A 24,266-nucleotide genomic window follows, 5' to 3' on the forward strand; every position below is an offset into this window, starting at 1 on the left:
CTCTTTGTCACCGTGTAAGATGGAACTGTATATGGGAAGGGTAACCTGAGTTTCATCAGGGTCAGATTCAGGCCGTGTAGCGTGCGAGGGGAATGTAGTGGTCTGGGTCAATGTACCAGCAGATTCATCGAGCAGTGGCTGGGCATCAGTGCACTTGTGTCGCCCCCAGGAGTACGGTCGCCACAGTGGCATTACCTTCCTCCTAGGGAGTGTGATGTCATGCTTGGGAGCAACAAAGGATCTCTCTAGCAGGTTAACTGATTGGGCGGCGTTATTCCCACGAGTCATGACCCTCCAAACAGCGTTCATGAAGGCAAAGTGTTTGTTTTACGTGGGCAGTATGGTTGCAAAGCTGAACCTTAAAGGAATGTCCAGAAGGGCACCACCAGGAGTGGAGCCTACGGCGTAATTTGACTCAACACGGGCAACCTCAACCATGCCAGCTACAGAACAGATGCACACATTGCAAGCTTAATTCCGTTAACGAATGAGACTCCGTCATGCCCCGCGGTCCGAGTCCGGCTTACTAGAGGGACACGTGAGGCTCTGGCACATGAGATTGGCCAATAACTGGTGTGTCATGCCCTTACATGTCCGTGGCTGCATGTGCGCTACACTGAAAAGGCCAGCGTTTGTCGCTTACAGGTGCAGATAACCCGCTGAACAACGTTAGTGATGGGGATCACTGATTACAATTATTACTCGCGAACGATAATTTCCCAGTAAGTGCAGGTCAACCGCAGTTCCGGAATTAGGCCTAACCGTCATTCCTGAAAAAAATGAAAAACTTACGTGTGCAAACCACAGGTGCTGTAGCTTGCTTAACAGCTCGCCAGCCGTTCTCACGCCCAGTATGGGTTACACGTGATTGCACAAAGGTGAGAAAGGGTACCGTATCCCCGGATAACATGTATGGAAAGCGTACACATTCAAAAGATATGTCTATACATCAGGAGGCAGGCTCAGACGGTGTAAGGCCCAGTATGGCTTGCAAGTGATTGCACAAAGGTGAGAAAGGGTACCGTATCCCCGGATAACATGTATGGATAGCGTACACATTCAAAAGATATGTCTATACATCAGGAGGCAGGCTCAGACGGTGTTAGGCCCAGTATGGCTTACAAGTGATTGCACAAAGGTGAGAAAGGGTACCGTATCCCCAGATAACATGTATGGATAGCGTACACATTCAAAAGATATGTCTATACATCAGGAGGCAGGCTCAGACGGTGTCAGGCACAGTATGGATTTGACGGCCCAGACTACACAGCGGAGGAGCAGGGAGAGGTAAAGATTGCAAATGCTGGGGCCCTGCCCAAGCAAGGGGGGCCCACTCGTGGGCGTCGGTACTGGCACTGGGCCCCTCATAGTACGGCGGTGTGTCTGACGGCGGGTGTGCACCACCACCATCAGAGACACTTGATTGCACTATGAGGGACCCTGTGCCAGTGCCCGCGCCCAAGAGTCGGCCTACCCACCTGTCCAGGGCAACGGCACTCGCACGGTGTCATGCGCTAGGTGGTGACTCCGGCCATGCGGGGGGGGAGGCAGCACAGTTAGGGAGTTTTAGAAAGAGGCATATGTTGATGTTGGACATTCAGCTGATGCAAAAGGCGAAATAGGTCAAGTCCCAGGAAGAGGTGGACCAAAGCAAGCCATTTTTCTGTCACCCTATGTGTCATCAGGGGAAGGTGGGACAAAATCCTTGGAAACCCATGCATGGTTCATTTTAATGAAGGTTAGATCATCCACATTTTGGGTTGACAGACGGGTCCTTTTTTCTGTCAGGATTGATCCAGCTGCACTGAAGACTCTTTCCGATAGCACACTTGCAGCTGGGCAAGCAAGCTCCTGTAAGGCATATTGTGCCAATTCAGGCCAGGTGTCCAGTTTAGCAGCCCAATAGTCAAAGGGGAATGACCTGTGTGGGAGAACATCGATATGGGAGGAAAAGTAGTTTGTAGCCATAGTTGACAACTGCTGTCTCCTGTCACTTTCCATCGATGCTGTATTACCAGTTGTGTGAGCGGTACTTGAAAAATCAGTCCACAACATTGTCATGAAACCCCTGTCTTCAACGCCACTTCTGCTGTGTGCACCATGAACACCTCTGCCAAGCTGCCCCCGGCCCGTACGGCTCGTGTGAGAACCATCACCGCTGCTGTGTGCTGGGAATGCCTCAAGCAACCGATTTACCAGAGTTGCTTGTTTATTAGCCAATATTAGGTCAAGGTTCTCCTGTGGCATGATGTTTTGTAATTTGCCTTTATAGCGTGGATCCAGGATGCTGGCCAACCAGTAGTCGTCATCGTTCATCATTTTGGCAATGCGGGGGTCCCTTTTTAGGATCCGCAAGGCATAATCTGACATGTGGGCCAATGTTCCCGGTGTCAATGATGCACTGCGAGTGCTGGGTGGAGGAGCACTTTCTGGCAAATCCACATCCCTCCAGTCACGCACAAACCCTGTACCAGACCTTGCCACGCCAACATTTTCACTTGCCCCACGAGATGCATCCTCCGCCCCTAAGTAATCATCCCCATCATCATCCTCCTCCTCCTCTTCTTCCTCCAACTCGTCCAGGAGAGGTCCTTGAGCAGACAATGGCTGAATGTCATCAAGGATTCCCTGCACCTCTTCCTCCTCGTCAACATTGGCTGCAGACGCCTGCTCCTTAAGGTGCGTCAAAGTTTGCATGAGCAGACGCATAAGTGGGATTCTCATGCTTACGATGGCGTCGTCTGCACTTACCAGCCGTGTGCATTCCTCAAAACACTGAAGGACTTTACAGAGGTCTTTCTGCTTCGACCACTGCACACCTGTCAACTCCATGTCTGCTCTCAAAGTGCCTGGCCGTGTATCCTCCCACAAATGCATTATGGCCTGCCTCTGCTCGCACAGCCGCTCCACCATGTGCAGGGTGGAGTTCCACCTTGTTACAATGTCGATAATGAGGTGGTGGTTGGGAAGGTGGAGCAATCGCTGCAGCTTCTGCATACGAACGGAGTGTACAGGCGACCGGCTGATGTGCGCGCACAGTCTTCGCACCTTATGGAGCAGGGCTGTTAACTCCGGATAATTTTTGAGGAAGCACTGCACCACCAGGTTCAAGTTGTGAGCAAAGCAAGGTATGTGGCTGAGTTTTGAAAGGGCTATGGCTGCCACAAAATTACGGCCGTTATCACTAACTACCTTGCCTGCCTCAAGATGTACACTGCCCAGCCATGACTCAGTTTGTCGCTTCAAGTACTCGGCCAGCACCTCGGCGGTGTGTCTGTCGCCCAAACACATCATCTGCAACACAGCCTGCTGACGCTTTCCACTAGCTGCTCGATAGGGGGACACCTCGTGTGCAACAGTGGCAGCTGCAGATGGAGTGCTCGTACGACTGCGCTCTGTGGACGAGCTTTCGCTTCTGGAGGAGGAGGAGGAGGAGGGTGGAACGCCTACAGCCAACTGTTTCCTATACCGTGGGCTAGGCAGCACTGTCCCACCACCGCTGTCCCCTGTGGACCCTGCATCCACCACATTAACCCAGTGCGCAGTGATGGACACGTAACGGCCCTGGCCATGCCGACTGGACCATGCATCAGTTGTGAGGTGCACCTTTCCACTCACTGACTGCTTGAGTGCATGGACAATGCGGTCTTTCACATGATGGTGGAGGGCTGGGATGGCTTTGCGAGAGAAGAAGTGGTGACTGGGTAGGTCATAGCGTGGTACTGCATAAGCCATGAGTTCGCGGAAAGCTGCGCTTTCCACCAATCGATAGGGCATCATCTCAAACGAGATTAGTTTGGCAATGTGGGTGTTCAAACCCAGTGTACGCGGATGAGAGACTGAGTACTTTCTTGACCTACTCATAGTGACTGGGAGGGTGAGCTGGACTTGAGAGCTGCATATGGTGGAAGTAGCGGTGGACAGGGCGGACTGAGAGAGGGTTGATGATGGTGATGGAGTTGGTGTTCTTTCTGATGGCCTAGATTCAGTATTTCGTTGATATAACTGTGGGATTCCTTGACTGCTGTGGCCTTGCAACGACACCTCAACATTTGCTGCTGTGCTAACCGGTGGGCTTACAGTGGGGGAAACAATGTAGCGTTGCTGACTACCTTCTTTGTGATCAGTTGCACATGTGGCACTTGAGGTTTGGTGTTGTGTCCACGCTTGCAAGTGCATGCTGGTTAAATGTCTAAGCATGCAACTGGTATTCAAATTTTTCAGATTTTTCCCTAGGCTAAAGGTCTTTGCGCACTTCTTACAGATAACCTTGGCCTGATCATGAGGATTTTGTTCAAAAAAGTGCCACACTGCACTCTTCCTACTTTGGCAGACATTTTGCGGCCTAGCATGCTGTGATCTTTTGACCCTCTGGACAAGCTGTCCAGCAACTCTTTTGATGTTTGGAACCTGTCTTTGGAGTGCTACGGGCCTGCCAGATAACAGCTGTTGCGATGTCGATGTCTGCTGTGGATGCTCCTCATCTGAGCTATTGGAAGCAGCACCCTCTTCCCCCAATGGATGCCAATCTGGGTCAACAACTGGGTCATCCATCACCTCCTCTTCTATGTCATGTGCACCTTCCTCTGTGTCACCGTGTATGGTGATATAGTGTGCGGGAAGGGGCACCTGAGTCTCATCAGGGTCAGAATCTGGCTCTGTACACTGCGAGGACAATGTAGTGCTCTGAGTGAATGTACCAGCAGAATCATCTTGCATCAGTGCACTCCATGTCAGATTCATCTTGGCCTGGGTAATTCACCATTTGACTTGATAATCCAGGCATGGTATGTGAAAACAGCTCCATGGAGTAATCAGTAGTATGGCCTGCGTCATCCTTCAATCTTGGTTGTGGTGAAGGACACAAGGAAAGGTGTGGTTCATGAACATGAGCCTCCAATGATGACTCAGTGCTTTTACTTTTTACAACTTCAGAAGAGGAGGCGATAGAGCTGGAGGCTGAGTCAGCAATGTAAGACAAAACTTTTTCCTGATGTTCTGGCGTTAAAAGCGGTTTGCCAACTCCTAGAAAACTAAGCCTTCGAAGCCTTATGGAGCCAGACGATGACGCAGGCTCAACACCTCCTGCATTCGGTCCTATTTTGCTTTTGCCGCTACCATCAGATCCACCACCAACATCATCATTACCAGCTGCCAACCCCCGCTCAATTCCACGGCCTCTTCCACCAGCCTTCCTCATTTTTGGTAGAAATGTAGACAAAATCCTACAAACTATATAGTAATGTAAAACAAGGTACAAGGTGTCTATAGGACAGGGGAGATTTAGATTTTCTGCAGACACTTGTGGACACTGGACACTTGGATTGTGTGAAGCCCACTGAATATCACAGCGCTATGTCACAGGCTCGATGGCACAGGTGTAAAAAAAGTGACTACAGGATAAGGGAGATTTTGAATTTCTGGGAGATTTTGAATTTCTGCCGACACTTGTGGACACTGGACACTTGGATTGTGTGAGGCCCACTGAATATCACAGTGCTATGTCACAGGCTCGATGACACATGTGTGAAAAAAGTGACTACAGGATAAGGGAGATTTTGAATTTCTGCAGACACTTGTGGACACTGGACACTTGGATTGTGTGAGGCCCACTGAATATCACAGTGCTATGTCACAGGCTCGATGGCACAGGTGTGAAAAAAGTGACTACAGGATAAGGGAGATTTTGAATTTCTGGGAGATTTTGAATTTCTGCAGACACTTGTGGACACTGGACACTTGGATTGTGTGAGGCCCACTGAATATCACAGTGCTATGTCACAGGCTCGATGGCACAGGTGTGAAAAAAGTGACTACAGGATAAGGGAGATTTTGAATTTCTGGGAGATTTTGAATTTCTGCAGACACTTGTGGACACTGGACACTTGGATTGTGTGAGGCCCACTGAATATCACAGCGCTATGTCACAGGCTCGATGGCACAGGTGTGAAAAAAGTGACTACAGGATAAGGGAGATTTTGAATTTCTGGGAGATTTTGAATTCCTGCAGACACTTGTGGACACTGGACACTTGGATTGTGTGAGGCCCACTGAATATCACAGTGCTATGTCACAGGCTCGATGTCACAGGTGTGAAAAAAGTGACTACAGGATAAGGGAGATTTTGAATTTCTGCAGACACTTGTGGACACTGGACACTTGGATTGTGTGAGGCCCACTGAATATCACAGCGCTATGTCACAGGCTCGATGGCACAGGTGTGAAAAAAGTGACTACAGGATAAGGGAGATTTTGAATTTCTGCAGACACTTGTGGACACTGGACACTTGGATTGTGTGAGGCCCACTGAATATCACAGCGCTATGTCACAGGCTCGATGGCACAGGTGTGAAAAAAGTGACTACAGGATAAGGGAGATTTTGAATTTCTGGGAGATTTTGAATTTCTGCAGACACTTGTGGACACTGGACACTTGGATTGTGTGAGGCCCACTGAATATCACAGTGCTATGTCACAGGCTCGATGGCACAGGTGTGAAATAAGTGACTACAGGATAAGGGAGATTTTGAATTTCTGCAGACACTTGTGGACACTGGACACTTGGATTGTGTGAGGCCCACTGAATATCACAGTGCTATCACAGGCTCGATGGCACAGGTGTGAAAAAAGTGACTACAGGATAAGGGAGATTTTGAATTTCTGCAGACACTTGTGGACACTGGACACTTGGATTGTGTGAGGCCCATTGAATATCACAGCGCTATGTCACAGGCTCGATGGCACAGGTGTGAAAAAAGTGACTACAGGATAAGGGAGATTTTGAATTTCTGGGAGATTTTGAATTTCTGCAGACACTTGTGGACACTGGACACTTGGATTGTGTGAGGCCCACTGAATATCACAGCGCTATGTCACAGGCTCGATGGCACAGGTGTGAAAAAAGTGACTACAGGATAAGAGAGATTTTGAATTTCTGCAGACACTTGTGGACACTGGACACTTGGATTGTGTGAGGCCCACTGAATATCACAGTGCTATGTCACAGGCTCGATGGCACAGGTGTGAAAAAAGTGACTACAGGATAAGGGAGATTTTGAATTTCTGGGAGATTTTGAATTTCTGCAGACACTTGTGGACACTGGACACTTGGATTGTGTGAGGCCCACTGAATATCACAGCGCTATGTCACAGGCTCGATGGCACAGGTGTGAAAAAAGTGACTACAGGATAAGGGAGATTTTGAATTTCTGGGAGATTTTGAATTTCTGCAGACACTTGTGGACACTGGACACTTGGATTGTGTGAGGCCCACTGAATATCACAGCACTATGTCACAGGCTCGATGGCACAGGTGTGAAAAAAGTGACTACAGGATAAGGGAGATTTTGAATTTCTGCAGACACTTGTGGACACTGGACACTTGGATTGTGTGAGGCCCACTGAATATCACAGTGCTATGTTACAGGCTCGATGGCACAGGTGTGAAAAAAGTGACTACAGGATAAGGGAGATTTTGAATTTCTGGGAGATTTTGAATTCCTGCAGACACTTGTGGACACTGGACACTTGGATTGTGTGAGGCACACTGAATATCACAGTGCTATTTCACAGGCTCGATGGCACAGGTGTGAAAAAAGTGACTACAGGATAAGGGAGATTTTTAATTTCTGCAGACACTTGTGGACACTGGACACTTTTGGATTGTGTGAGGCCCAATGAATATCAGAGCGCTATGTCACAGGCTCGATGCAGCAGGTGTGAAAAAAGTGACTACAGGATAAGGGAGATTTTGAATTTCTGCAGACACTTGTGGACACTGGACACTTTTGGATTGTGTGAGGCCCACTGAATGTCAGAGCGCTATGTCACAGGCTCGATGGCACAGGTGTGAAAAAAGTGAATTGTAGAATTGGGCAGAATAGGAATCTCCCTAGAGTGTAGGTCTGTAAGAACGGAACAAGTCCTCCACTTATCCTTCCACAGTGACACACAGATAGCTTCACTGTGGCTGTGATAACAGCCGTTACACGGTACTGTGTGAGGAGCATACACCGCTGTATGGTGTGAATAAATACACGCTCAGTACCTTAGCAGGACAAAAAAAAAATTGGGATTGCTTTTAAAAAAGCAGTTTGCAGAGCAGTGGGGAAACAGCAATGCAGCTGTCAGGAAGCCTTAGAAGGCAGCCTAACAACCAACACCGCTGATCCACCACAATATAGCCTCCCCTTGCACTGCACACACAGTGACTGGTGTGTTGCACAGGCAAAATCGCTAGCAGCAGAAGCAGTTTTTTTGTCTTCTTCCCTGCCTAACACTCTCCCTACAGAATCAGCAACCTCTCCCTATGCTAAGATCGGCAGAAGTAAGATGGCGGTCGGCGTGCACGCCCTTTTATAACCCCTGTGACGCCCACCAAAGCAAGCCAATCACTTGCATGCCCTTCTCAAAGATGGTGGCGACCCCTGCCTATGTCATCACGTTGCCCACAGTGTCCGTGGATCCTGATTGGCTGAAAAAGAGCGCTAAACAAACTTTTGAAACGTGACTTTGGCGCGTAAGTCGCCGACCTCGTGGCCGACCTCATCCTAGGGTCGGGTTTCGTTTCATGAAACCCGACTTTGCCAAAAGTCGGCGACTTTTGAAATTGTTCGACCCGTTTCGCTCAACTCTAGTTATGATCCCAGTGAAGGCTTACCTGCACACCTGGGGCTCATTATTGTGGCCTCTACCTGGTTCTGGGAAGGCTTCTTATGGCCACAGGAAGCTCCTATCCCCATCAGTTATACTTTCACCCTTGGCAGAGTGTGTTGACCCCTGAGTGTGTTTGTGCTGTGTTCTTGATTGCCTGATAACTTGGTGTACGACTCGGCCTGTTCTCTGGATACTGCTTGTTGGATTCTGCTTGGTACCTTCTATGTCTGTTTGGCTTTGACCACTGCCTGTCCCCGACTATCCATTCTGTCTCATCTCTGGTACTTTTCTGTTATCTCTGTGTATGACCCGGTTTGTCTGACTTTGAGTATTCCTGTATAGTGTTTTGCCTATCTCTGGCAGCAGGACGCTAAGCCCCGCCCCCTTGTAGTCACATGACCGTAGGTCCTTCACTGCTCACTGACTTCAGCTTCTCCAGGTCCTGTTTGCCTGAACTATCCCGCCATGTCTGACCCCGGGTCCCTCTGCAGTGTGGGTGAGTCCTTGCTCAGCGGTGACTGCACGCCAACCCTAACAGGACCGTGACATCTCCTCCGCCTACCACTGCCACCTTCAACTCCCCTCATCTCTGCTGAGGACTTTGCCACCTACTTCAAAAACATGATTGACCAAACAAGGCCAACCTTTACAGTTCCACCACCCCAACCGCTCCACATACCAGACCTCTGCCCTTCCCTAATAACCTCCCTCTCCAACATCACTGAAAGAGAGCTTACTCATCTCCTTTCCAAATCACGCCTCACCACCTGTGCACTTGACCCCATCCCTTCCCACCTGCTCCCCAACCTCACTAACATGATCATTCCAGCCCTAATCCATCTCTTCAACTTATCCCTAACTTCTGGTACCTTCCCCTCTGCATTCAAACATGCCACCATAACACCCATCCTCAAAAAATCAAACCTTGACCCAACTGCTCTGCCCAGCTATCGCCCCATATCACTGCTCCCGTTTGCTTCCAAACTCCTTGAACAGCATGTCCATGCTCAATTTTCCTCCCACCTCTCATCTAACTCCCTCCTTGACATCCTGCAATCTGGCTTCCACCCCCACCACGCCACTGAAACTGCCCTTACCAAAATTACTAATGACTTACTCACAGTCAAAGCTAACAGACAGTTCACCATCCTCCTCCTTCTTGACCTGTCCTCTGCCTTTGACACAGTTGACCACTGCCTACTGCTACAGATTCTTTCTTCCCTTGTCATAAAAGACCTCGCCCTGTCCTGGATTTCCTCGCACCTTTCTGACCGCACATTCAGCGTTTCGCACTTCCACACTACCTCCTCATCCCTACCCCCTCTCTATTGGAGTCCCCCAAGGCTCTGTCCTGGGGCCCCTACTTTTTTCCATCTATACACTTGGCGTAGGACAACTCATAATGTCCCATGGCTTTCAGTACCACCTGTATGCAGATGACACTCAGATCTACCTCTCTGGCCCAGATGTCACCTCTCTGCTGTCCAGAATCCCGGAGTGTCTTATCAGCCATATCCTCCTTTTCCACCTCTTGCTTCCTAAAACTCAACGTAGACAAAACTCAACTCATTATCTTTCCTCCATCTCGTGTATCTTCCCTACCCGATCTATCTCTTATGGTAAATGGCATCATGCTCTCTCCCGCACCTGAAATCCGTTGCCTTGGAGTAACTCTCAGACTCTGCCCTGTCCTTCAAACCGCACGTCCAATCTCTTGCCACCTCCTGTCGCCTCCAACTCACAAATATTTCCAGAATCCGTCCCTTCCTCAGTCCTCAATCTACTAAAACTCTTGTACATGCCCTCATCATCTTCAGCCTTGACTATTGCAACACCCTCCTCTGTGGCCTCCCTGCTAACTCTCCTGCACCACTCCAGTCTGTCCTCAATTCTGCTGCCCGACTAATCCACCTCTCTCCTCACTACTCCCCTCTCTCCCCTCTGCAAATCCCTCCTTTGGCTCCCAATTCCCCAACAAATCCAGTTCAAACTACTAACACTGACCTACAAAGCCATCCACAACTTTTCCCCTCCCTATATCTCTGAAGTAATCTCCCAATATCTTCCCTCACGTACTCTGTGATCCTCCCAAGACCTCCTGCTCTCCTCCACACTTATTTGTTCCTCACACAACCGCCTCCAAGATTTCTTCCGAATATCCCCTATCCTCTGGAATGCCATGCCTCAACACATCTGATTATTCACCACCCTCTGATCCTTCAAACGGAACCTGAAAACCCATCAGGAAAGCTTACAGACTGCAATAACCATTCTGCCACCTCACCACCGCCTGAGCTGCTGCCTCATCACCATCAGAGCTGCTGCACCCCCGACTTTATGTCTCTTCCCCACTATCCCGTAGAATGTAAGTCCGCAAGGACAGGGTCGTCTCCCCTCTGTACCAGTCTGTTATTGTAAATTTGTTTACTGTTAACAATATCTATAACTTTGTATGTAACCCCCCTTCTCATGTACAGCACCATGAAATTAATGGCGCTATATAAATAAATAATATTAAAAAATCCTGCACTCAACGCTGAGCACTTACATAGGAGTTTCCATCTAAATCTCTGAATGACATGATTCAGATGACACCCCTGAGGGAGCCACTATAATGGGGCAGCAGAGTTTCTGGGTTTACCTCATGGCTGCTTCACCACGCTGCAGATGTCCATTCCCTCCAGGGAACTATCAGGCACGTGCAGCCATTAAACACAGCATTCACTTGCTGTCAGGAAGACAGCCCCATCTCTTTTAGATGGGACCTTCCAAAATGGACCAACCTGGTCCCTGCATTCACTCCATGTGACCTACCCTGGCCACCTTATATGGTCTGTAGCCATGCCCACCGGGTCACATGGCTATGACCTTATCACAGGTCCTTCAACCACTCATACACAATTTATAATAGCGTTCTTAAACACACCCCCTGGGTGGGTTTTAGTTAACTTCTCCCTGACACATTGGAACGAAAGATCAGCTCTAATGATCAGCACATAAGCAAGCCTCCATCCCAAGGCCACCCACTTTGAGATACATAACAATCCTTTAGCACCCTGCTCCTGGTACCACTCTGGACAAGGCTACCTGTTCGTCCTGGGACACCCACACAGCACCTGCTAGCGGACACAGTGGTCACTACACCACATACCTCCCCCCTCTGTTCAAACTTGTGGGGTTGAACACACAACATTACACCAGGATCTTGAGACCGGGCACTCATTACACCTTGCCCCACAGGTCCAGAGAACCATCTCCATCTGTCATATGGCCTCTTCCCAAATTAGGCCTCCCCCGCCCCCAGCGGTCAGAATATCGGTCGTTGTCTTTGACCCTCCAGTCACGGTCTGTCTGCGTTATCAGACACTGTTTAGTCACCATCCTTTCTCTATCTAAGCGTCTGGTGCCAAATGTTACCCCACCATGTCTAAGTTTGCTTTTCATTGCATTAACCTCATGGTTCATTGCACCTGCTGTCTCTGTAACATCTCCAGTTCATACTGTAATCTACGGTGCAATGTATTGGCACGTTGAGCCTTTTTCTCTGCTTCTTCCACCTGGCGTTTCAGCTGTTTCAGACGCACATTATTTCCCTCCGCCAGGTCTTTATACTGCTCAGAACTACGCCTTTCATCATCCATTTGCCTTAGTACAACCTTCGGTTTTTTCTCCGTACGACGTACTTGTTTGCTTGCAGATTGTCGCACTTTAATTTCCGCATCAAGCTGTTCGTCAAGTAGTGCTACCTTTGCTTTTAACTCCTTATTCTAGTGAACTAATTGGTGATGGGCACTCTCATTCTTCTGAGCATTACTACGTTCTGTCTTCAGATCAGCAATCATCTGGTCAACCTGAAGTGTGGCCTTTCTCAGCCTGTCATTGGCTAATTCAACGTTGCTGTGTTCTTCCTCCACTTCCTCTTCAAGCTGAACAATGTGAGACTCTAACCGCCTCTTTTCTTCCAAAGCCAGAGCATCTTTACCACTGTTGTGGCAATCACATCAGCCAGTTCATCTCTTTCCTGCTGTGCTTGCCTTTTAGCATGCTCTGCAGCAGCAAGCTCCTCCTGCATATGGATAATCTCTGCTTCCATACTCTCCAGTTTCTTCTTATCTTCACTCTGTTCATCACTCAGGCATGGCCGCTATAAGTCTCCGTCCCACTTCTTCTCCCGCAGAAGTCCTCTTACGGTTTCTGTGATTACTCTTACCTCTTCTTTGAGGGACTTATTCAGACCTTGCCACGATGCCAGGTGACCTTTGAGCTTGAAGACTTCTTTCTCTAGCTCATCTAGTCTGTGCTCCCTCTCTCTCTCAGAGCCACAGTCACCCCTAGAGTCTGAGTCACGCTGATCATCCAAGAGAACTCTCCAGTTACCCTCTGACCGTGTGTCCACTCCAGTCGTCTCATCTCCCAGCCCACCATCCGTCATGTCACGAGACATTAGGTCCGTAAGTTGGGCAGATGTACACCTTCCGGTCACTTCTACAACTGACCTGTCCAGCTTAGCAGGCATCACCGTCACCATGTCTGCTAACCCAACAGTAGGAACGTCTCCATCTTCCTAACATATATCATCAAACAAGACAAAGTCCGGACCCCTCTCAAACGTATGCACTAAGTTTGGTGGCATACTACCACCTGGATAATTAACCCCCTTTGTCATCTCAATTGTCCACCGTATAATTCACAATTACCCCGTGGTCGCAGCGAACCCTGACGTTTTTCTCAGTCAGAGATAAAATGAGCGGAGTTCCTGTCAGAGTCACGTGACTCTTTGAGTCCAGCCTTCCAGAGACTCCTTCCCTGTGCAGCATCACTGTACACACCTGTGGCCCATTGTTATCTGGAAAATACATGCCGCACTCCTCAAAGGAAATACACACACACTGTGGTTCCCCAGACATGTCCACTGAGGTACCCAGTGCTGCCCCTTTTCCAAACTCGGCCCCTTTCTGAACGACGATCCCAATTTGGGCCACCGCCTCCCTCTGGGACTCCACCCCCTTTTGGGCTACCACCCCGATTTGGGCCACCGCCCCCTTTTGGGATCTCCCCATGTCCGTTCTACAGGTCTTCTCAGACCACAGTTCACACAACACAGTTAATGTCTTTAACGATATCACACAAGTCCTTGCTGACACCACCACAGCTCCTGCTGTCACCGATCTCCGACACCACCGGCTGCCGTTCACACACAGCTGCTGGTGTCACCTTCGCAACCCCGCCGAGATACAGGAAGCTGCTTGTCCCCTTCGTAACCCCGCCGAGTTACAGCAAGCCGCTTGTCACCTTCTTGACTCCCACTGAGCCACCGCAGCTGAGTTGAGACAAGAGGAAAAAAAAACACACCACACAAAACTCACGTGTCCTGTCTGTGTGCTATTTAGGATGTTCCGTCTCCGCCTGAGACCATCCATCACACAGGGCACACCGGGTGCTATTCAGAGAGCCGACCCTCCTCCCAGGGTTTCCCAACACACCAGCCTCACCTCATCCAGGGGCTCAGCGGGTGCTCTTCAGGACATCCGTCTCCGCCTGAGACTGCCCAACACTCATGCCTCACCAGGTCCAAGGTCTTACCACGTGCTCCAGGGATCTGATTCTTCTCCCAGAACCTCCCAACACTGACCCTCCAGGTACACAGTCTTTCACACTTACCCAGGTCAGTACAACACGAACACTTGTCCATTACCTGTGTCGGCCACACTGGTCCTCGGGTATCCCATATCCGCAGAGGCACCCTAGCAATCACCAGTCTCTTTCTCTGACCCCAGTCAGTACATCACGGCTTTCACGACCATCACCTGCTGGCCGAGCAGGTTCTCAGACCCCTCTACCACAGAGGTGTCCTATAAGTCTCTTCCAGTGACCTGCTGTCAGTATATCACACGACTTTCAAGACCGTCAGCCCTCCTGGCTCAGCGTTGCCAGCACTGCACCATGTGCTTTTGGAAACCATTGCCCTTAGCAACAGAATTTTGCAGTCCTCTTCCGTTGCTCCTAGCAACAAGGCTACAACACTGCCCATAGCATTCTCCACCAATTGTAAGGTAGCGCTGTCATTCGGGTAGGGGATACTCGCTTGGCAGCCAATAAATCACATCCGGCACAGGTTTTCCATAAAACCATCACAGTTCAAGTGGTTTATTTAGGCATCATAAACCATGACCAGCAACATAATGTTGCTATGTTAACAGCATAGCATCCATGACAGAGCTTCACTCTGTTATCCCTGTGGTCACACAGGTTATGCAATGTTCCATACGCAGGCTCTTCAGCCTCCCAGTTATATCCCCTCTCTGGGTTTACCTCATGGTTGCTTCACCATGCTGCAGACATCCATTCCCTCCAAGGAACTATCAGACACATGCAGCCATTAAACACAGCATTCACTTGCTGTCAGGAAGACAGCCCCATCTCTCTCAGATGGGACCTTCCAAAACGGACCAACCGGGTCCCTGCATTCACTCCATGTGACCTACCCTGGCCACCTTATATGGACTGTAGCCACGAGCAAGGACACGGGGCCAGAGTAGGAAGACTGGATGCAGGCACAGGCAAGCAGGACGGAGCGAGGACACAGGACTGGAGTAGGATGACAGGAGTCAGGTACGGGCAGACAGGACAGAGCAAGGACACAGGACCGGATAGGAACTTTTTCTCAGCATATAAATTTGTTGTAAACTAAATCTCTTACGAAAGGGGAAAAATATATACTCAAGCCTCCTCTCCCACTCACACTGGTCTTCTGTTTGTCACTCTGTCTTTTCTCCATTTTCTGTCTTATTTCTTCTTCTATTAGTTGGCTTCAAGCATAGTGATTCTGTCGGTAGAGACATGATGCAAAATATGGATGTTCATAATGTACATTACATCCCATGTGATATTCTGGGAGCTAGTGAAGAATCGCATTGCTGAAGGTCAAGAAATAGAAGAGAATAGTACTTCGAAAACAGACGACAAAGCACTATACACTGCATGCAGAATTATTAGGCAAGTTGCATTTGATAGGATTCTTTTTTATATTGAACAACAACTATGTTCTCAATCAACCCAAAAGACTCATAAATATCAAAGCTTAATATTTTTGGAGTTGGAGTGGGGTTTTTTTTTTTTAGATTTGGCTACTTAGGAGGATATCTGTTTTTTCAGGTAACTATTACTGTGCAGAATTATTAGGCAACTTAATAAAAATCAACTATATACCCATCTTACTTGTTTATTTTCACCAGGTAAACCAATATAACACAAAATTTAGAAATAAACATTTCTGACATTCAAAAACAAAACAAAAAAAATCAGTGACCAATATAGCCACCTTTCTTTACGATGACACTCAAAAGCCTTCCATCCATAGATTCTGTCAGTTGCTTGATCTGCCACCACAGCCTCCCAGACAATGTTCCGAGAGGTGTACTGTTTTCCCTCCTTGTAGATCTCACATTTTATGAGGGACCACAGGTTCTCTATGGGGTTCAGATCAGGTGAACAAGGGGGCCATGTCATTATTTTTTCTTCTTTTAGACCTTTACTGGCCAGCCACGCTGTGGAGTATTTGGATGCATGTGATGGAGCATTGTCCTGCATTAAAATCATATTTTTCTTGAACGATACCGACTTCTTCCTGTACCATTGCTTGAAGAAGGGGTCTTCCAGAAAGTGGCAGTAGGTCTGGGAGTTGAGCTTCACTCCATCCTCAACCCGAAAATGTCCCACAAGTTCATCTTTGATGATACCAGCCCATACCAGTACCCCACCTCTACCTTGCTGGTGTCTGAGTCAGAGTGGAGCTCTCTGCCCTTTACTGATCCAGCCTTGGGCCCATCCATCTGGCCCACCAATAGTCACTCTCATTTCATCAGTCCATAAAACCTTAGAAAAATCAGTTTTAAGATATTTCTTGGCCCAGTCTTGACGTTTTATCTTATGTTACTTGTTCAAAGGTGGTCATTTTTCAGCCTTCCTTACCTTGGCCATGTCCCTGAGTATGGCACACCTTGTGGTTTTTGATTTTCCAGTAGCATTGCAGCTCTGAAATATGGCAAAACTGGTGGCAGATGGCATCTTGGCAGCTTCACGCTTGATTTTCCTCAATTCATGGGCAGTTATTTTGCGCCTTTTTTTATCAACACGCTTATTGAGATCCTGTTGGCTATTTGCCATGAAACGCTTGATTGTTCGGTGATTACGCTTCAAAAGTTTGGCAATTTCAAGACTGCTGCATCCCTCTGCAAGACATCTCACAATTTTTAACTTTTCAGAGTCCGTCAAGTCTTTCTTCTGACCCATTTTGCCAAAGGAAAGGAAGTTGCCTAATAATTAAGCACACCTTATATAGGGTGTTGATGTCATTAGACCACACCCCTCTTCATTACAGAGATGCAAATCACCTGATTTACATAGTTGGCTTTCAAGCCTATACAGCTTGCAGTAGGACAACATGTATAAAAAGGATGATGTGATCATCATTTGCCTAATAATTCTGCACACAGTGTATAAGAGGACCAGTGCCTGGAGACTGGTAGTGGGAAGGTGATGAGAAGTCAATATCATCTTTTTAAAATCCCTTTTAAACACTTCTGCAGCAAAATGGCAGCGAGCTGGTCACTTTTTTTTGCTCAAATTCATGCAAACAGAATTGCCAATATTCAGATTCTAGTAAACATAAATTTTTGTAGAAATTCACTAGAATTTGATTTGTTATAAATCAATTTGTCTGTCTTTATTCCTAAAGCGGAACTCTGCAAAGGAATACGTGGATTTCGTCTGCGCTGCCCAAATGATGAAATTCCAGAAGGTTAATAAAGTTTGACAGTGGTTTATTCTACGCGTTTCAAGGTTTTTTGCAACCTCTTCTTCAGGAAAAACCTTGAAACGCGTAGAAAAAACCACTGTCAAACTTTATTCCTTTGCAGAGTTCTGTTTCATATAGTCGGTGACTGACTTGTGGATCTGCAGCAGCCCTTATCTATATATGCTTTGAATACCTACTACCAGGTGAGCAGTTTTGTCAAACCGCTTACTTTATTTGTGGAATAAGACCCTATATTGCGCTTGTGTCTCCCTCTTTCCTCACAATACTATTTATTCCTAAAGCAAAACAGTCCTATTAAGATCTGGCAGACTTTTTTCCCATCTTAAGCTGGTGAAAGACTGCAGGGGTTGGGCTGACTCTGTGGGCAGGTTTTAACAACGATGCCAATTATCGTCTGCTGGTGTTCATGTAATTGGAGTATATTTTTCAGTAACTTTCCAGGTTGAACTTTCCCTTAAAGGGTTGTCCGATCAAAAGTGATAAGTCTGCAGTCACTTTGGGTGCACTGCGGGGATTCGGCAGTTTCAGACCTGAATGTATGAGTGTGGTACATCAGCTCAGTTGGCTGCATTAGAGGTAGACACTAGAACACTGTCTCCTTATATCTTGCACTGGTTTATTAAAAGTAATGCATAAATCAGTAGAAAGTTAGCAAAAATGAACTCGGCCTTCCTGGCCAAACAGGAAAGCAAGGACATAACGTATGGCACAGTCCTTGTTACTTTGGGAATCTGCCCGCTTCCGTAACAAACAACAGGTTCAGCTTTTCATAACATGAAACACAGCTCAAGAGCTTTGTACCTACAGGCTCACACCTTCTGAATACTTTAGAAAGCTAGGTATTTATCCTCAGGACTTCTCCTACTCTACAGCTGTTCAATCAACCTAGCACTAAACATGACTGATTAACCGCTTTCAGCACTTAAGGCCCTGTCACACTAAGCGATATCGCTAGAAATATCGCTATAACATCACTGGTTTTTGTGACGTTATAGCGATATCGCTAGCGATATCGCTATGTCTGATACTTACCTCCGACCGCTCCCCTGCTGGTTATCGCTGATCGCGCAAGAATGTCCTGGACCATTTCTCGTCATCAGCTTCCTGCTGGGCTTCCTGTGGCGCCAACGAGCAACGCGTGGATGCGGGCGGGAGGACGTCAGGATCGCCTCGTCTGGCAGGTAAGTAGCGACCCCCGACTGCTGTGATGTCGCTGGTGAGATCTGCCTGTGTGGCAGCTCACTAGCGACCACTTAGCGATGCACCAGCGATCCTGACCGTGTCACATCGCTGGTCGGGATCGCTGGTGCATCGCTAAGTGTGACAGTACCTTTAGTGTGCAGGAGCAATTTCCTAGATTGCTATCACTGAAGCTAACACACTTATGGAAGCATAGCTACCCTCAGTACTTTGCCAGCGACTTTGTCACAATGAGTTACACATACCCCCAACAAGTGGGCATGGCCTAAGTGCCCTGACCAGTGATGCGGCCAGCCAGTAGGAAAACTAGAGGGCATAACCTCGCTCTATACAAGTGTATGGAGAGTGAGGCAACACCCATTGGCTGGGGGTATGTATAACTCATGCATACCCTCTGTTTCCGGGTCTGAAACCGGTGAAACTTGCAGCGCACAGTGCATGCGCTGCCGTCATTCAAAAGTCTGCAGTCACACAGAGTGAATGTAGACTTATCGGTTTTGACCTACAACCCCTTTAAAAAAGCAATAAAATCCAGAGTGGAGAAAATGTCACATGGTTACTATATTTTTTGAACCCTATTAGTGTCCTCATGGTTAAATAAGATTTTTGATGACCCTCAATTGTTCTGTGTATTTACAAGAATGACAGAAGAGAAGCAATTTCAATAATTCCTTCAATGACTTGTTAGATTTCAGGATGTCGTCTTATTTCCTGTGCATTTGTATCAAACAGCCTATCTCCTCCATTAATGCTTTAGAGTGTGCTCTGCTCTATTTCACATGTCATCAATAAATGCTGTAACTTGTTTTCTAGTTTCAGCCCTACATGCATCATGCAAGGAACTAATGATTACAGATGTACAGCTTGTCCTCGGGGATACGAAGGCCAGCACTGTGAAAGGTAAACAGGAAAACAATTAAAGACAATAATGATAAGTGGAGATGTTAAGTATGTGGCTCAATACACAGAACAGCATATTTAACCCACTGGAAGGTTTCTTGTCTTAACATCATGTCTCAGTACAGTCATTTATATTAATGCTAGAGAACAGCCTTGGTTGCAGAATATTACAAGCCATTGACTATTAAGCTAGCATGTGTAAGATTCCAAAAGGAATGTTCCCATCTGCGACATTTAGATCATGTCCACATGATACAAAAAATGATTGACAGATGCAGGCCCTATCTCTGAAACCCATAACCCTCTCCTGAATGGGTTTTTCCCACTACCTTTTGTTGGAGTGGTTGGTTAGCAGAGCCAGAGTGAAATTTAGCCTTGTCATTAAGAAGTTCAAATATTTATGCAGCACCTCCACACCTTATTACCAATGTAACACTGCCTGACGCTAGAGAAATCAATACTTACTACAAGACCAATAGTACCAATAATGGTGTCACATAAGATTAAATAATAAAAAAAATACTGCCATGCTAGAACCACACAATAACATCAATGCCACCAAAGTGGAATAGAATGTCACTATGGTGGTCATTACCAAACACAACTATACCAATATTAATATTACCATCAATACTGTAATATTGGAGACAAATAATACCACCAGTCCATAATGCCATTTTACCAGCATTTACTGTACAGTAGTAATTCACCATTAACTCAAACTACTGTACAAAGACTAACCACCAAACAGTGACCATATAACAATAGATTTCATTGAATCACTGCTGATGTTATCATTGATTGTAGTCATTCACTGCACTTTTCTTTTTCATTTATCTCAGACTGCTATGACCACTTTTTACATCAATGACTGTAGATTGTAAATCACATACATTTTTAGATTATTCTTTTTCAGAACCCTCCTCCAATTTCTACACCTCTATGCAAGCCATAAAGCCATATAGTGCTAAAAATAGTGCCCTAGACAGTAGCAATGCTCTCTCTGTATCCTGAATAATAATGGTACCTTTTTTGCGCCCATAAAGTAACAATGTCGCTAGACAATATTAATATCCCCTAGTGTTTTCTTGTATGAATAATGCACCCATGTGCCCTCTTACAACCCCCTGTAGTAATAATGTACCTCTTACCTCCATATGGTAATAATGCCCCTATGTACCTCCTTAGTTTTTTGATAATGACCCCTCAGTGTGCTTCCCCTCCTTGCAATAATGCCCCCAGTGTGCTTCCCCTCCTTGCGATAATGACCTCTCAAGTGTGCTTCCCTTCCTTGTGATAATGAGTCAACAGTGTTCTTCAGTGTTCTGTGCGATTCTGACCCCTCAGTGTGCTTCCCTGCCTGCAATAATGACCTCTGTGTGCTTCCCCTCCTTCCAGTTATGACCCCTAAGTGTGCTTGCCCTACTTCCAAATAAGACCCCTCAGTGTGCTTGCCCTCCTTCCAATAATGACCCCTCAGTGTGCTTACCCTTCTTCCAATAATGACCCCTCAGTGTGCTTCCCCTCCCTGTGATAATGACCCTTCAGTGTGCTTACCCTCCTTTCAAGTATGAGCCATCAATGTGCTTACTCTCCTTCCAATAATGACATCTCAGTGTGCTTTGCCTCCTACCAATAATGACTCCTCAGTGTGCTTGCCCTCCTTCCAATTAAGACCCCTCAGTGTGCTTCCCCTCCTTCTAATTATGACGCCTCAATGTACTTACCCTCCTTCCTATTGTATGGGGTGGACTGACCCATGGACCTGTCTGAGATGGAAAGAACATGTAAAAGATGATATGCACTAAACTTTATTGTATGTGTATGGTTAGCAGCTGGGAATTAGTGCAGGACGATGTAGTACCAGGTTTTGGCCACAAGATGGAGACAGAGAGCAGTGAGAAAAGGACTTAACAGCAAGCCTCAGGCTAGGGAAACTGCATAGTCATGGTGGGCGGAGTTATGGGACTGAAGGGGATTTCCAGAAAGAGGAGATATATAAGAGAGGAGAGTCCCAGGGGCAGGACAGAGAGACACCCACGAGAAAGAGAGAAGTGAGATGAGCACAGGAGAGGACGGAGAGAGGAGAAGCTCAGGAAGGATAGATGAGAGCCAGAGATGGTTACTCGGAGAGGGGGGTGGCCCTGAGAAGGCAGCCGCAGGAAGGGACGGCAGTGAGTGATGGAAGGTTTGGGTACCGGATGGCTGGGACACCGAAGAGTGAGTAGGTGTAAAGTGGGCAGACTTAGCCAGGGAGAAGCGCTGTGGCTGTGGGTCTAATGGCAGCCACGGTGAAAGAACCCGGAGGGTCTTGGCCAATCGAAGCAGAATGAAGGTGAAAGGTGCCCAGGCCAGGGAGCAGAAGCTGTTGTGCCAGTTGTGGATGTGAAGAGGACACCGAATAAAGTTTGGACCTGATTGAACAGCTTTCTGCCTCTTCCTCCAGTCTGTCCCGCGGCCGAACGGAACCACCCCCCAGTCAGCACACGTCCTTACACAATGATGACCCCTCAGTGTGATTCCCCTCCTTCCAATAATGACCCCTCAGTGTGCTTCCCCTCCTTCTAATAATGACCCCTCAGTGTGCTTCCCCTCCTTGCGATACTGACCTCCCAGTGTGCTTCTCTTCCCATTGCTCACAATTTTAGCCATATATTTATAGTTTTGCTTCAATTCATTACATTTAGGAGCTTATGCTGTGCAAGAGGGGAAAAGGGGAAGAGGGGAAGTGTTGTACTGAGTTGGGATTTCTTCTAGCATTTGACCTATTAATTAATTGACCTATTAATTAATTTTTTTGTTATTTTCTTCTTATTTACTATATTGAAGTACTGTTTTTATTATATTGTACACTGTATGTTGCATTTTTAGGTGTGCATCTGGGTATACTGGTAATCCAGGTATTCCAGGGGGCTCCTGTCAGGAATGTGAGTGTAACCCTTATGGATCATTGTCCATGATCTGCCATCCAAGCACTGGCCAATGCACGTGCAGATCTGAAGCTACAGGATTGAAGTGTGGCGGCTGCACTGATCGGCATGTGCGAGAGGGTCCAGTGTGTGCATGTACGTATATTAACATGTTAACTGTATGATGAATAAACTCTAAGCATTATTACTAATTGTGAAACTAGAGAAAACATATACTATACCTGGGGAGAAGAGAAGAAAAATCTGTTAGTATGCCTTGCATAATAGTCATGTTATAGTGTTAGTGTGCTGAATAGTCCAGCACTTTGGCTGGTTGCGTAGAACAACTATTTTGAAAAGGGACATTTGGGATGAGTTCCATATATACTGTACTAATATTCAAGTCCTCTTTTTCCAACACATAGGAAGTGTCGAAGAAGGGGTATTGCTATATCTAATATATAAAGCTCAAGTGTGTGTACGTATATATGTATGTGTGTATGTCCGGGATAGGCATCCGCACCGTCGCAGCTACAGCCACAAAATTTGGCACAGTCACAAGTCTTGACCCCGAGAGTGTCCTAGGCTATGTTGTGAGGTGAAATTTTAACCCCGCATGTTCCAATTCACGAAACAATTTTGCCCCTATCTACATAATGTCAGAGACACCGCACTACACTTGCTCATAGAGCCAGTGCACATGTCCTGACTACAGAAGCAGTGCTAAGAGTTACCTGGGGAGCAGGGCAGCAGAGGTGACAAAGCGTGCTTCAACTAATAGTGTCAGAGAAGCCAGAGAACTCAGATTATGGCAAAGCAGAAGTCATGCACGGTACAGACCAGCGAGGTACAGGAGGGATAAACAGATGGGAGGTCAGACAAAGCAAAAGGTCATACACAAGATATCAGTACAGTACCAGGGAGGAGACAGAGCGGATAATTAGGGCCAAGCAGAGATCAAAACCAAACAGACATAGGAGGTACCAGGCAGAATCCAAAGCGATATCCAGGGAACAGACCGAGTCATACACAGAGAATCAAGCAACCAGAACACAGCACTAACACACTCAGGGGTCACCACACAATGCCAAGGGCAAGAGTATAACTGACAGGGATGGGAGCGTCCTGAGGCTATAAGAAGCCTCCCCCAGAACCAGGGAGAGGCCACAATCATAGCCCCAGGTGTGCAGGTAAGCCTGCATCGGGATCACAACCTTTAACCCCAGAAATGCCAGTCATCAGCACTGGTTCCAAACATTAACCCCACGTGTGCGAGTCAAACCCGCACTGAGATCATGACAGTACCCCCCCTCTCAACGGGGGGCCTCTGGACCCCCAGGCTTGCCCGCGTACTTAGCATGGAAAGCCCGTACCAGGCGATCAGCATGCATCAACCGGGCCGGCACCCAGGACCTGTCCTCCGGTCCATACCCCTTCCAATGAACCAGGTACTGTACCGACCGCCTTACCAACCTGGAATCTACGATATGACCAACCTCATACTCCACCTGCCCCTCGACCAAAACTGGAGAAGCAGCAGACTCAGAGTCTCCCCGGACTGCTTCAAAAGGTTTCAGTAGAGATTTGTGGAAGACGTTAGGGATCTTGAAAGAGGGTGGAAGGCACAGCCTATACGCCACTGGATTGATTTTTTCCACAATCTTGTACGGGCCAATGAATTTGGGTCCTAACTTGGCTGACGGAATCTTTAACTTAATGTTTCGCGTGGAGAGCCAAACTTTCTCTCCCACCCGAAACATGGGACCAGGTGTTCGTTTCCTGTC

At 47.4% G+C, this 24,266-nt stretch overlaps 1 protein-coding gene across 2 annotated transcripts in view; it reads left to right on the top strand.

The window, feature by feature from the left end:
- The window catches only part of LAMA2 (laminin subunit alpha 2), a 1,313,887-nt gene that overhangs the window by 998,234 nt on the left and 291,387 nt on the right, over window positions 1-24,266 (top strand). For both annotated transcript variants that reach the window (XM_073575794.1, XM_073575795.1), the window contains exons 31-32: window positions 19,487-19,573; window positions 22,445-22,638. In XM_073575794.1, the coding sequence (XP_073431895.1) occupies window positions 19,487-19,573; window positions 22,445-22,638 (281 nt within the window). The remainder of the gene's footprint in view (window positions 1-19,486; window positions 19,574-22,444; window positions 22,639-24,266) is intronic.

Source organism: Dendrobates tinctorius, unplaced genomic scaffold (genome assembly GCF_039654945.1).
Source record: "Dendrobates tinctorius isolate UK_male_01 unplaced genomic scaffold, ASM3965494v1 ptg000046l, whole genome shotgun sequence".
In the NCBI taxonomy this organism is placed as follows: domain Eukaryota; kingdom Metazoa; phylum Chordata; class Amphibia; order Anura; family Dendrobatidae; genus Dendrobates; species Dendrobates tinctorius.